The sequence below is a fragment of the Silurus meridionalis genome, chromosome 11 (assembly GCF_014805685.1).
Source record: "Silurus meridionalis isolate SWU-2019-XX chromosome 11, ASM1480568v1, whole genome shotgun sequence".
NCBI lineage: Eukaryota > Metazoa > Chordata > Actinopteri > Siluriformes > Siluridae > Silurus > Silurus meridionalis.
This window is the reverse complement of record NC_060894.1, coordinates 3,041,093-3,054,740: the sequence shown is the minus strand read 5'-3', so window position 1 is coordinate 3,054,740 and position 13,648 is coordinate 3,041,093. Positions and strand designations below refer to the sequence as shown.

General features: G+C 40.8%; 1 protein-coding gene across 1 annotated transcript in view; it reads right to left on the bottom strand.

The window, feature by feature from the left end:
• The window catches only part of sppl3 (signal peptide peptidase 3), a 33,192-nt gene that overhangs the window by 9,758 nt on the left and 9,786 nt on the right, over positions 1-13,648 (bottom strand). Inside the window, exons 2-3 of the mRNA XM_046861292.1 lie at positions 3,761-3,838; positions 130-221 (exon numbers count right to left, since the gene is read on the bottom strand). Of these exons, the coding sequence (XP_046717248.1) occupies positions 130-221; positions 3,761-3,838 (170 nt within the window). The remainder of the gene's footprint in view (positions 1-129; positions 222-3,760; positions 3,839-13,648) is intronic.

Sequence of the window (13,648 nt, the reverse complement as noted above, 5' to 3'; positions counted from 1 at the left end):
TAGTTTAATTAATTATTTAATTATATTGACGTTTCAAGTAAAGACGGTTATTAACAATGTCAATAGAAGGTCCTGCGTGTGTGTGTTTGTAGCTACGAGGGTGTGTATGTGTAAGTGTGTGTCGCTCACTGTTGTTGGAGTTGGTGTTGTTAAAAGAGCTGTTGGCTGTGGGATTTCCATCCTTGTCCTTTTCCTGGTTCTCACAGTCCATGTTTAATGATCTGGGAGGGGAAAAAAAAAAAAAAAAAAACCCACACACTTTAATCTCAGTAAAATAACCAGTGCAAACCAGTATTCTTGAGTCCAAACAATTTATAAAATCTTTCTCAGATGAAGAATTATGGACATTTTTTAACGTCCGGTTTGTGTTCTCATTGGAATGACAACCATTTAAAAAATAAAAACTGTCCCGAAAACATCTGGATAGAGTTGCGAAACATCGATGGAGCGAGACGTCGGCGCTCTGCAAGATCTCGGGCTCGAGATGAATGATCTCGTTTCGAAATAAACCCGGAAATCTGCTTACCACGCAAGTGTCTGGTGTCGCACCTGAAACAAACCAAAACAACGTGCTCTCCATATTTCCACTCAGGCTTCCTAACTCTCCAAACACTGATCTGCTTATCTCCAGAATCCACCATTATTCTCTTTGTTTAGGCCCAAAAAAAAAAAAAGAAATTCCAATGAAGGTCATTTTTATACCTTTTACATCTCTATTACTATGTGGTCCATTGACATTCTGTTGAAAACAAGCTGACTCGTGCGGTAACGTTGATAAACAGCCTTTAAATGTCCAGATGTGTGAACAACGCTGCAGGTTTGTGTTTGGCGACGCCCACAAATAAAAAAAACTGCTACCAAACAGCCAAAAAGAGTTTATCGAGGCGGTATTAAAGTTTCGTGATTGGTTTTGTAACACGCCAACAGATGGCAGCACAAGGCTGCATGCACAGTCACAGGGAGCACCAACCTTCACAAATCAGTGTGCAAAAACACATCGTACATCAGGATCTGTGCAACTGGCGCCGTTCTGACCACATGCAAACCCAGTCACCGATTTCCTCCTCGCCAGAAACATGATCTCACTCCAGCACCTACCCTACTCACCAGATTTGGCTCCTGCAGACTTTGCCATATGTTGGCATGTTACAAAATCAGTCTTGAGTCTTTTTGATACCACCTCCTATCAACAGTATGCTACAGTCGCTCAGGACCACAGGATGCATTTCAGTGTCGATCACTGCACAATGATGGAACTGTAATGAACGGATCAATGTCTGGTTCCTCTCAGGGTTTCTTCCTCCGCTGCCGGCTCGTTCAATAGAGATTAACTTGTGTACTTATGCATTATTTAATAAACACTATCTTTCTGAAGCTGCTTTGAGACAATGTCCATTGTTAAAAGTGTGCCACAAATAAAAAATAAATTTTCTTTTTAGTTTAATTTTAATATCTTTGACTTTTTTTTAATGTTTTTTTTTTTTTAAACATGCATGATTGGTCAATTTGAAAAGACGGCAAAAAAAAAAAAAAAAAGAAAACGTTTCCGATCAAACCGAAGCTGTCTGGCACAATATAAAAATGTTTTTTGTTAACCTTTTATCTGTATCATATAATTTGTCATTTATTCCATCGCAAATCCAGCCAATAGAGGATTCAATCACTCTTCTAAAGCATAAGACACTCAGGAGCAGGACAGGAGTTTTCCTGGATGTACAAGATTGTGGTTTGAAAACGCTCATGTGTAAATCCGTGTGTATCCAGCTTGATGGATGAACCCCACACTGAGCAGGACTGCATTCATGACAGGTATCATGTTTTGGTGCCTGGTAACCCAACTATGTACCTGAAAAGCAATAGCTACGGCACGACGAGAGTGATGTGCGACTCGACAGTACGACGAGTAAATATTAAGTGGTGTTCAACCACAATCTCATATTCCATCTCCAACGTCTGGGACGTTTTCAAGACTCAGTTTGTTTACACTTTTCACTCGAGTTGTCTCAGAGCCAATTATGAAGCAGCAGAGAAACAATTTCTGCTCAACATCATAAAATAGGCTCGTGTCATTTAGGTTTTGGAAACAAAACAAATCTATTTATTATTTTTTAAAACAATAGATTCAGGAACATATTGAGTGGCGGACTGCAAGTTTGTTTAGTCTCAGCATCGATCAGTACTGGAAACACGTTTTGTAGTGCGAATGTGCGAAAACTCGGATTTTGTTTTGCCCATGCGAGAAATCGCCAACGTCTTTATGACAGTCTAGCGATTATGGATTCTTTTGCTTTTTATGTACAGCTTCAAAAAAAATGTCTCTTCAAAGGAGAAAATCCTGACAGCTCCGCATTTTGAGGGAGTGAATGAATGAAGACTTTTTTTGAAGATAGTTGAACAGTTTAATAGAACATATCTTTAGAAAATTTTATATTAAATTGTAAACACACACACACCTGTATTACCCTGTAATTATTAAATAATTAAATAGTTTTTCCATTTATTAAATTTTATTTGATCAATTTAATTTGTGCCGATTTAATCGATTGCTTAATTCACTTCATATAATAAAAAACGTGTATTAATTTGATTTAGTCTTTTATTTTTATGTATTATATTTTCTTATTGAAACCAAGCAGGCATTTTATTTAAAATTGTTTTAACTGTTGATGTTAAAAAATTGTAATAATAATAAACGGTGTTAATAAAAAAAACCAAAAAAAAAAAACCACAAGCAGCAATATTGTGTTTTGCATTTGCCCCGTTACATCTCATGATACATCAGTAAACTGTACTGTAAAAGTTTATCCTGAACTGGACAGTAGATCATCAGATCACCCAGCTGGTGGCTTCTGCAGCTATAAAACCTGGGTTTTCCCGATGTGGAAGTTTGAAGAGGAAGTGTGTAGAACTTAGAGCTCGGACAAGTTGGTTTCTTATTTAAAGTTGTGTGTTGCGTGCATTCTAATAAGGTCATTGTTGCTACAGAAAAAAACATAAAACCGTTCTCCAACCAAAGATCTATTCATCTATCCCCAGATATCCCAGTTCTCAAACCCAGAAACCATTAATTCTTCTATCAACAGACCCGTCAAAGTTCTAAAACCCAGAAATCACCCATTTATCAATCCCAAGACCTATCTAGTTCTCCGACCAAGAGACAATTTATTCATCTATCTCAAGAGCTATCCACTTCTCAAACTCAGAAACCATTCATCCACCAATTAATCAAACTTTCTTACTACTTATTCATTATTCCATTCTTCTATCCAACGAATCATTCATCCATGAAGACCTGTTCAGTCCCCAGAGTCAGAAATCATCCATTTCTCCATCCTCAAGACCTTTCAGATCTCAAACACAGAGACCATCCCATTTATCTATCCCAAGTTTTCATTTCTATTTCTAAGTTTATCTTTCCAGTTCTCAAACCCAGAATTGAGCCAATCATCTAACCCCAGGCCTATCAAGTTCTCAAGAACTATCCAGTTCTTACATCCAGATACCATTAATTCATCTATTATGAGACATTCTGGTCCTCAAACCCAGAAACAACTTCATATGCATTTAAAGCACAAAACAACCGAATAGAAATCTAAGTAGTGCGAGTGTGTGTTGGGGGAACCTCCACAAACTTCTGACCCTCGTCGTCTGCCTCCTCCCTTTCTGTAGGCGGATGGAACTGGGTGTGTCAGGTTGAAGAAAACACTCATCATGATTAAATGTATGTTTATGTATGTTCAAAGGAGCTCTAAAAGCTTACCTGAAGCTGCCATAGACAATGAGGAGGATGGAAATGAGGAAGGTGGACACCTGGCTGGAGTCGATGAGGGAGTACGCCCTGTAGGTGGGGAGGGGAGGGGATTGAGGAAGAGGGGGAAAAAAAGAAAATATTTTAAATATTTCATTCGCACTCAATAGCAATAATATCACATGGAAATAAACAACCAGCAGACGCCTTTTTGTGGATTTTTTTCCTGTGGTATTTTTCATGTTCTGAACAACTCCACTAGGACGAACTCCATCCTGAACCCATGCAGGTGGAAAAGCAAGAGCGACAGGAATCACTGCATTCATGCAAACAAGCTTCGTTTCAAAGAATGAAATGCAACACAAGAGAGCCATTTAAACAGGCAAAAGAGAAAAACAGCCCTGCTCGACATTCTCCCTCCACCTGTCTCGTAGAACCGACGCTGTGTTTAGTAACAAAAAAAGCCGTCATTACATTAACGAGCTGGAGATTGAGTTATGGTGCGACGTACAACAATTTCACCCCTACAATTGGCAATGAAGAAGAAGAAGAAAGAAAAAAAAAAAACACGTTGGAAGAGAAAACAAGCCACCGATTTGTTCAAACCGGGTTTGAGGATTCTTTGATCGCCACGTCGATGCGATTTAAATTCTTGTATTAACTAGCTGTTAATTTGAAGCAAAAATATACTACGAGAATAACAAACGTTAAAAAGAAACAGTTGTATAAGATAAAAAATAAATAAATAAAATAGAATCGAACTATTTAAACTTAAAGTTAAAGTTTTAAGATTTTTTTTTTTTTAAATCGCAATCAAGGAGGAAAATAAATTAAATAAATCATCATCACAATAGTCTAGGGCAGATCGCTTGATACTGTATTCAGTGCAAGTCATTAAATATATATTTAGCATTTTTATTGTAGATCAATCACTTTTTAAAATTAGCTCGCAAGCTGAAAAAAGGGTGAACATCCCTGGTGTAGGGGCGACTGTTAAAGTACAGTTTTACATCTATATCATTTTGACTGAATTATAGAACAACTTTTTTTTGTTTTTTCTTATATGTTATGATTTAAAGACTCTGGATACTTTTATATTTTCTTTAAAATCTTCACTAAACACTAAAATCAGCTCTAAATGCTGACTACATGCGAACACATGGCCAGGCTGCAGCTACCGCAGACTTGTAAACAACCTTCCGGATTTCTCTGTTGTAATGATGTAATGTGTACATCATTGGGTTGCGTATACATCCGTCACCCCCACGCCCACCTTTTCACCCCCACCAGGAAACAGTGGCAATAACAAAACAAAACAAAGGCAAGTTACACACCATCCTAGTGGCTAGCAGTTCGCTAGCAGTTCTTCAGTCATGCGCTAGGTTTAATCTGATTAAATGCAGCATCCTGGAATAAATCGACTGCAACACACACACGACGTTTCAGTAATTCAACATTAATGACACGGGGAAATGTGGAGGTCCGGGATTTAGACAACAGGGTTAAAAACCTGCTAGTTTTTTTCAATATTCTAATAAACAGGACTCCGGATTTAAAGCTTTGACCTCGTAGGTTCCTACACAATGCCACTTCCTTGTTCGTTCGTTTCCAATGTGGCGAGAAAACAAACTATTTTTACCCACACCTCGGCACACATTTTCTTCAACGTGTGACGTGGCAACAAAAAGCGCTTTGAGTGGAAGTGGTTAGAGATGAACTCCAAAAGCACAGCAGTTTGTATACACCATTATTCATGCACAACACACACACACACACACGAGGTTGAGCAGGTCACTTCTCAACAACATCCATAGCCTGGATCGATTCAACAAGTCACTCAGACATTGGAGGAAATGATTCTTTGATCCCCTGCTGATCAGTCTAGAATTTTTATGGACCAGCAAGAACTCTGACTCCCACACACCCAAATGAGTCCTGTACCCTTAGGAAAGTTCTCCTAATATCAACCTGTGTATAAAAGGCACCAGTCACAGAATCAACCTCTTCCATTCAAACCTCTCCACCACCATGGGCGAGACCAAAGATCTATCAAAGGACATCAGAGACGAGATTGTAGACCTGCACAAGGCTGGAATGGGCTGCAAGACCATCAATAAGCTTGGTGAGGAAGAGGTTGCTGTTGGCGCGATAATTCGAAAATGTAAGATGAGTCAAATCGCCACTCGTGCTGGAGCTCCACGCAAAACCTAACCTCATGGGGTGAGGATGATTCTGAGAAAGGTGAGGATCAGCCCAGAATTACACAGGAGGAGGTGGTTAATGATCTCAAGGCAGCTGGGATTGTGGTCACCAAGAAAACTATTGGTAACACAACAAGGTCTCATAAACAGACCCGTCTGAAGTTTGCCAACGAACACCTGAATGATTCAGAGAAGGTTTGGGAGAATGTGATGTGGTCAGATGAGAATATAATTGAGCTCTTTGGGCATCAAGTGTTTGGAAACTGAGAAATGCAGAATATGTCCCCACTGTTGAACATGGGGAAGGAAATATTCTGCTTTGGAGCTGCTTCTCCACAGGATACAGGAAGACGTCACCACATGAATGGGGCCATGCACTGAATCTTGGATGAGAACCTCCTGACCTCAGCCAGAACACTGAAGATGGCTGGTTGATGGGTCTTCCAGCATGACAATGATCAAAAACATGGCAACAATCAGATGGTCTTGTAGCCCATTCCAGCCTGGTGCATGTATACAATTTAGTCCCAGAGTCCTATGACAGATCTTTGGTCTCGCCCATGGTGGTGGAGAGGTTTGAATGGAAGAGGTTGGTTCTGTGACTGGTGTCTTTTACACACGGGTTGATATTAGGAATGCTGAACTAATTGTTAGTAATGAAGGAGACCGCGTTTTACTGTAAGGGTACATCTACACTAATCTGAAAACGCTGTTAAAGTAAATGGTCTGAAAGTCTAAAAAAGGCTCCGCGTCCACGCTTTCATTTTCAATCGTTTCCCAAAAGTTTTCCCACAGACCGAGAAAAGCGAGCGGACGCAGAAAGCAAACAGAGCTGGTGAATGCTTTAAACAAAACTCGAGGACTCGACCCCGAACCTATGCTCAAACACACCCAGGGTGTGGAATGTGTTTAGCCCCTGTGAGGGTCACGTTACGCCGCTCATCCCTTAAATACATTTAATAAATAAAAACAGATTAAGGACACACCAGGACGCCGTCTAACTTCCGAGGGGACGAGTTGCGAGGACAGACGGAAAGTTCTCCTTCGGTTCTCATCGCCTGCGCTGCCGGAGCAGTTTCGCTATTCGACAACGCTGTGGATTCTGGTGTCAAAAGTCGACTCGGTACAGAGTTGCGAGGTTTTCACCACCGCCGTGAAGCCACCGACAGACATGGAATAAATGTCTGTCTTTCATTTTGTGAAATTACAAAGAAAGAAAGACAAACACAGACAGACAGACAGACAGAAAGACAAAGATAACCAGAAAGAAAAGAACAAAAAGGAAACCAAAAAGAGACAAAGAAAGACAGAAAGACAAAATGACAGACAGAAAGAAAGACACACAAACAGACAGAAAGACAAAGATAAACAGAATGAAACAAACAAACAAAGAAAAGAAAAAGAAAACCAAAAAAAGAGACACAGAAAGTACAGAAAGACAACCAGAAAGAGAGAAAGAAAGACAAAAGGAAAGACAGAAAGAAGGACAAAGAAAAAACCCACCAAATCAATTCAATAGAAAGATCATTATGGAGCTTCTCTGTGAAGCTGAGATGAAGGAAATCCTGACTTATGAAATATGCTGATGCACTGAGTCAGACCATCACGCGTGAGAAGAAAAAGAACTAGATCATTAGTGGGTGTTTAGAGCTCCAACCCTATTAAACATCTTTGGGATCAATGTGAATGCTGACCACACTGCAGGCTCTCTCACCTTCTCACCTACATCACTACTTTACAAACTCCCTTGTAGCTGAATGAATCTCCACAGAATCTAGTGGAACATCTACCCAGAAGAGTGGATCGTTTCGTTTCTTTTTTTCTCTCAGATTACGTCAGAGACAAGCTCACACGAGTCGAATAAGATCAAACGCTACTTGCAATTCTTCACTCGGAGCACCTGGATCATTAAACGCGTTCTATTTTTAGATCTCGGAGTCGAAACAATGTTTGGTGATGTCATGGTGAGGAAAAAATACCGAGATCGCACTCTGGCGCACGACGTAACGGAATGACGAGCAGCGGGAAGCTTCGTCTGTGTCGTAATGCAGTCAATAACGAACAAATGGCAGCTTTTTTTTAAAGGAGCTCGTGTTCTTTTGTGAGGAAAAAAATCTCAGGTGATAAATAACTCATTAATAACCGGTTCCCCTTCACTTACACTATATCAACAGAATTAATCGGGGCCCTTCCGTTCTTCACCAAACGTTTCCCACCACGTCGGAGGCACACATTTGAAGATGATAAATTTGGAAGCGTTCCTTGACTAGAAGACCCAAACCTGTTCCAGCATGACAAGCCAGGTTCATAAAAATCTGCTTTACATGGGTTGGAGTGGAAGATCTCCTGCTATAGAGCTCCGACCTCAACACCTTTGGTATAAACTGTGCTCCAGGTCTCCACACCTCACCTACATCTTTACTAACACCCTTATGGCTGAATGGTTCGCCACAAATCTCCACAAAATCCAGTGAAACCTCTTTCTGGAGGAGTGGAGGTTATTATAACAGTAAACTGGATCTAAACGTGGAACGGGGTTTCCTAAAAAGAAGCACATACGCAGATGTCCACAAAACTTTTTATACCAGTTTAAGTGTTGGGGTCTGGCTATTGAAATTGCCCTTTTAAAGAGAAACTGTGTGTGTGTGTGTGTGTGTGTGTGTGTGTGCGCGCCTGCACAGCAACATGGAAATGGTAAAGACGCGTCCTTGGCATTAAATCCAATAGATATCAAGTGTTGCCATGGAAACTGGCTGGCCAGGGGTGACGGAGCTCTAGGGGTGAACACTAACTAACGGGTTAATGCCGTCCGTGTTTGTGCAAAATCATTTGTTTGCATTTTTATATAATCGTTTTATAGACGGCACGTCAACGAGCAAAACTCCTCCGTGTAGCTCAGTGGGGTCATTAGCCAAAGTTTCCAATAGCTGTGACTCCGAATGGCCCAGCAGCTGTATGTTACTATGGTTACGGTTGTTTATAAGCAGCATAAACTACCGGTGTGTTCAACGCTCCGAACCCACACCTGAACTCTTTTCAGCCAATCCCAATCCAGCATTCACAGGGAAGTGGAAGCTCATTGGTTAAGGCTCTGGGTTACTGATCAAAAGGTCTGAGATTTAAGCACCAGTATCCACAATCACTGTTGGCCCCTTGAGCGAGGTCCTTAACTCTTCAGGGGCGTTGTCTCATGGCTGGGGAGGTGGTGTCTTAGTGATTAAGGAACTGGACTTTAGATTCGAGTTCAAATGCCAGCCACACCAAGTAGCCACTCATTGGCCCCTGAGCAAGGCCCTTAACCCCATAGCTGCTCAGCTGTATGATAAGTGCATCTGCCAAACGTCACGATTGTAATCGAAAAAGGTGAAGAAGGAATTTCACTGTGCTGTAATGGACCCGTGACGAATTAAAAGCCTTTTCTAAAACACACACTGGGTAAAATCTGGCATCATTGTGTTTGAAGAAAAACAACAACAACAAAAAAAAAAAGGTATACAATATTCAACCACAGCACCAAACCACAAACACTTGCCTCGCATCATCAAACATCTGAGAACATAATTCAATAACCAAAGCATCACACTTACATAAAATCAAGTATGTATTTTAGTGTCAACAGAATTAAGTACGAATTTCTAAACCGTTAATAAATAAAATGAGCTGCTTTATGCAGCACAAACGTATTCTGTTGGCCTGGAAAAAAACGGTCAACAATAAAACGGTGAGCCGCTGCAGACGATGCATTTACCTTAAATGACGAACATCACGAAGCTCTGGCCTTCCATACAGTATCAACATCCCAGACTAAGCGTGACGATTACGGCTGCAATTACTGTAATTGTGAAGGCGAATCGCACAATGCCGAGTCGTGCGCTAGAAACAGGAAACCCCAGAAATGAGAGCGAGAACAAAAACAGCTTCAAAAACCAAGGTGTTTGCACGAGTGATGCACCGGATATTTGTTTTTTGTTTTTTTTATTCGGGGGGAACAATTTAGAATTAAAAACAATACTTCAGTTCGTGGACGCCTCACTAGAAGATTGGTCTGTGCCATTTGCTGTTAACCTCCACCCTTCTGGGAAGATGTTGGAGTTTGTTTGCAGAGATTTGTGAAGATTCCTTTAGCCACAAGGATGTTAATAAAGTCAGGTCTTGATTTAGGCAAGCCTTTTGAACATCCCAAAGATGTACAATAGGCTTTGAGCTGTAGAGCAGGAGATCTTTCAATGAAAAAAAAAAAACATGTAAAGCAGATCTTCATGGAGCTGGCTTTGTGCACAGGGGCACAGTCATGCTGGAACAGCTTTGGTTTTCTTAGTTCAAGTGAAGGGACTGCGTGATTCCACCTTTGAGGATAAAGTTTGGGAAAGAACCACGTGTCCCAATAATTTACCCCAAATAAAGTGAAACTCATAATCCAAATAAACCTGCACAAAAACAGTGGGCATTTAAGGACCGAATAATCTCAATCCTCTTGATATGATTACAAAAACCATTGGACTGGACTGTAAAGTACAACAGAACGTTTATTTAGTCAGAAATCAGAGAGATTTGGTTTGTAACACAATCACGTGTTTGGGGTTTGTACTGGGTTCATCATAGCGCCGTTGTAGACAAGCTCCGTTTTTCGATACGAAACTGTAGCCGTAACTGGGAAATGCGGCTACTGTTTCCTCTTAAAAACTACAACGTTACACGGGCATGCGGTTTGCAGCACAGCCGTAGCCATTGTGTCATTGGGCAACACTGATTTCACACTAATCCCCAGCCACGCTGGATAAACATTTCTGCTACGAGTTAACGTCATCGCGACACTGCGCAACAGAAGAAGCGCCTGGAAGTGTTCGCTGAGGTAAAAGTCGGGCAAAACTCTGTTGCCAAAACAGTTTGCTGAAGTAACGCTTATGGCGTGTCTCAGTGTGATATGTAACGTGGGGATAACAGGCAGGGGAGCGCCAGGTCCTCCAGGAGAACAATCACACGCTGAGATCTTTGACGTCCTGTTATATATTAACTTCACAAAAACTCTGATCAAAGCAGGGACCTTGGGACTCGTTTCTCAATTCAGCGAGCAGAGATCCTCGAGATCCACTGTGACCAATGAGTACGGTACGAAACGTCTTCCCACGCGACTTCACGTATGCACCTGTGGCCAGTTTCACACTCGTATGTTTTCATTTGGAAGCGTGTATTTCTCCCTTTCTCCACTTTGACCTTTTGTCCGAACTGCGACGACGTTTTCAGGCAACGAGAACGTAGCTTTTTGGAAACGCTCGCCAAAGCGGAAAAATTCAAAAACGCATTTTTAGACACCGGCGCGACTATTTTATTTCTTTTTTGTCAAAAAGTTATTAAACAACAAGAGGTGGAATTAACGCAGGTTTCGCTCATGTACGTGGCTGTAAGTGTTATCAGACTTTGATTGTGTAGACGTCGCCTGGTGCACAACCGTTCACTATTAGGTGCTACTGGATTCCGGATTAAAAGTAACAGACGCACTAATCGAACCAGACACAACACCTTTGTGGCGCACAAGTGTCCAAGAAAGACGAGTAATTATTTCAATATTACATTCATAGTTATTTTAACCAGGTACACTTGTGTAAGATCTTCTGCTGCAGAGCTCCAACCCTATTGAACATAAATCTGAATGCGGAGTGCACTCCAGGCCCCCAAATATCCACAAGCACCCTGCAAAATCTAGTGGAACATCTTCCCAGAGACGTGGAGGAGCGAATGGAGACAATGTGGAATCGGATGTTCAAAAGGCAGAATTTGTGCTTCCACTTCAGCCCATGTAAAATCATGTCTTCATGGATTCATCAGCCATGCTGCAACAGGGTCTCCTGTAGGACAAATGCTTGGGTGGGCTGGGAGAAGGCTTCATCAGGCTGACACAGGCTGCAATGTCTGGGTACGACAGTAATTTAGGTCTATGGAGCAGGTTCAGTGTTTGAACAAATTCTTCACACGTTCCATTGAGACATCACTAGACATCCAAACCAGTTAATCCTGTCAGACTGAAGTCACTATACATAGATACTTTGTAAAGAATCAGACCGGACAGTGCGATTGAAACACGATTTTCAACACGCACATATAAAATATTTGAAGAAAGGAGATTTTTTTGCGATCAAATGAGATAGCGGAAAACCTTTTTCCGGATTTCCTTTCTTGAAATTTTTTACGAGGCGATATCAAAAAAGCGTCAAGACTGTATATTTTGTATTTTATTTTACACTGTATGTACAGAATGCATTAGAGACAGCATGGAATCTCATCCCACCAGGTTTTGGGCGGTTCCAGATGGATGCTGGTTCTCCGATTTCACAGTCTGCAAAGCAGGTATGTAATGACAACTGGTTATATGATCTACGGCAACATGCAGGTACACACTTACACGGTCGGCGTAGAGTCAAAATACAAAACACATTCGGGTTCATTAAATATGACCAAAATTGTCATTTATTCCGTAAAAATTCCATACTCTTCCCAAACTCAAATATGAACACTTCCCTAAAGATTTGTAAGACGGCAACCGAGTTCGATGAGCAGAATTTTATTATAACTGCAATTCTACAACGGTGCAATGTTATGTTATAACAATCATTTATTAATTTATAACAATAAATTAATAAATGATGACACATTATTAGTCGTTGTAGGGGCGTTTTAAAGTGGCGGAAAATAAACGAACGGCAGACGGAAATGACGCGAGTCTTACGTTTTCACACGTTTCAGTCCGGATTAGAAACCTGGGGGAAACGACTGAAAACAAGTGTGAACGTGATGAGTTTTTAGACAGACGTTTTCCCAAATGTATTCAGATTATTGTAAATATAGCCTGTGTTTTATATATAAAAAAAAAAAAAAAAAAAAAAGGTTAAACAAACAAAAAAAAAAAAACAAGCTTCAAAACTGCTAACATCAGCTTTTTATTAATTATTGGTTAAAACATAAGCAGGCAAACCTGCTCTCGATCCTGGACTTGTCATCTAACAATTCACGTGTGCTGTATTGTGTTTTTGAAGGACAGAAGATGATGGCTCTAGCAGTCACGTGAACAACAGGTTAGCGTTAATGGCCTGAACCCTTCCTGAACTACAGTAACGTGTCGTACAAAGGAACTCGTACAGTAAACACTTCACATAATCCACAGTTCAATACCAGGGACTAATACTTAACAAAAGAACATGTTTAACAGAGTAACAAAAGTATTCAGGACAAATGAGTTTACACTTTCCAGTTTCACTTTGAATGATAATGTATTTTTAGATGGAGAGAGTGATGGAGTGAGAGTGAGAGTCTGGTGAGAAAACAAAATTATAGCTATAACAAAAGTGAGAATAGGAACTTGTCTCTAGAACTTTCCACATCAAATGTACCTATGAACCAAGTTGCAAGTTTAACATCCTACTTGTTGCTGATTAACGGCTATAATAGAATAAACACACACCTTCTGCCCCTCGGTTTATATCAATGTGCTCGGTACATTTATGCCCATTGATAGATGCCCTTATCCTGAACGGCTTACATTTATCTCAAACTGAGAAGCTGAAGGGCTTTGCTCGAGGGCCCAGCAGGGGCGGCTTGGTGGTGCTGGGATTTGAGCTTCCAATCAGATGTCCAACACTGTAACCACTGAACCACCACTGTGCCACTAAAATGTTCCAGATACGTGTGTATAGGGGTGTACGGG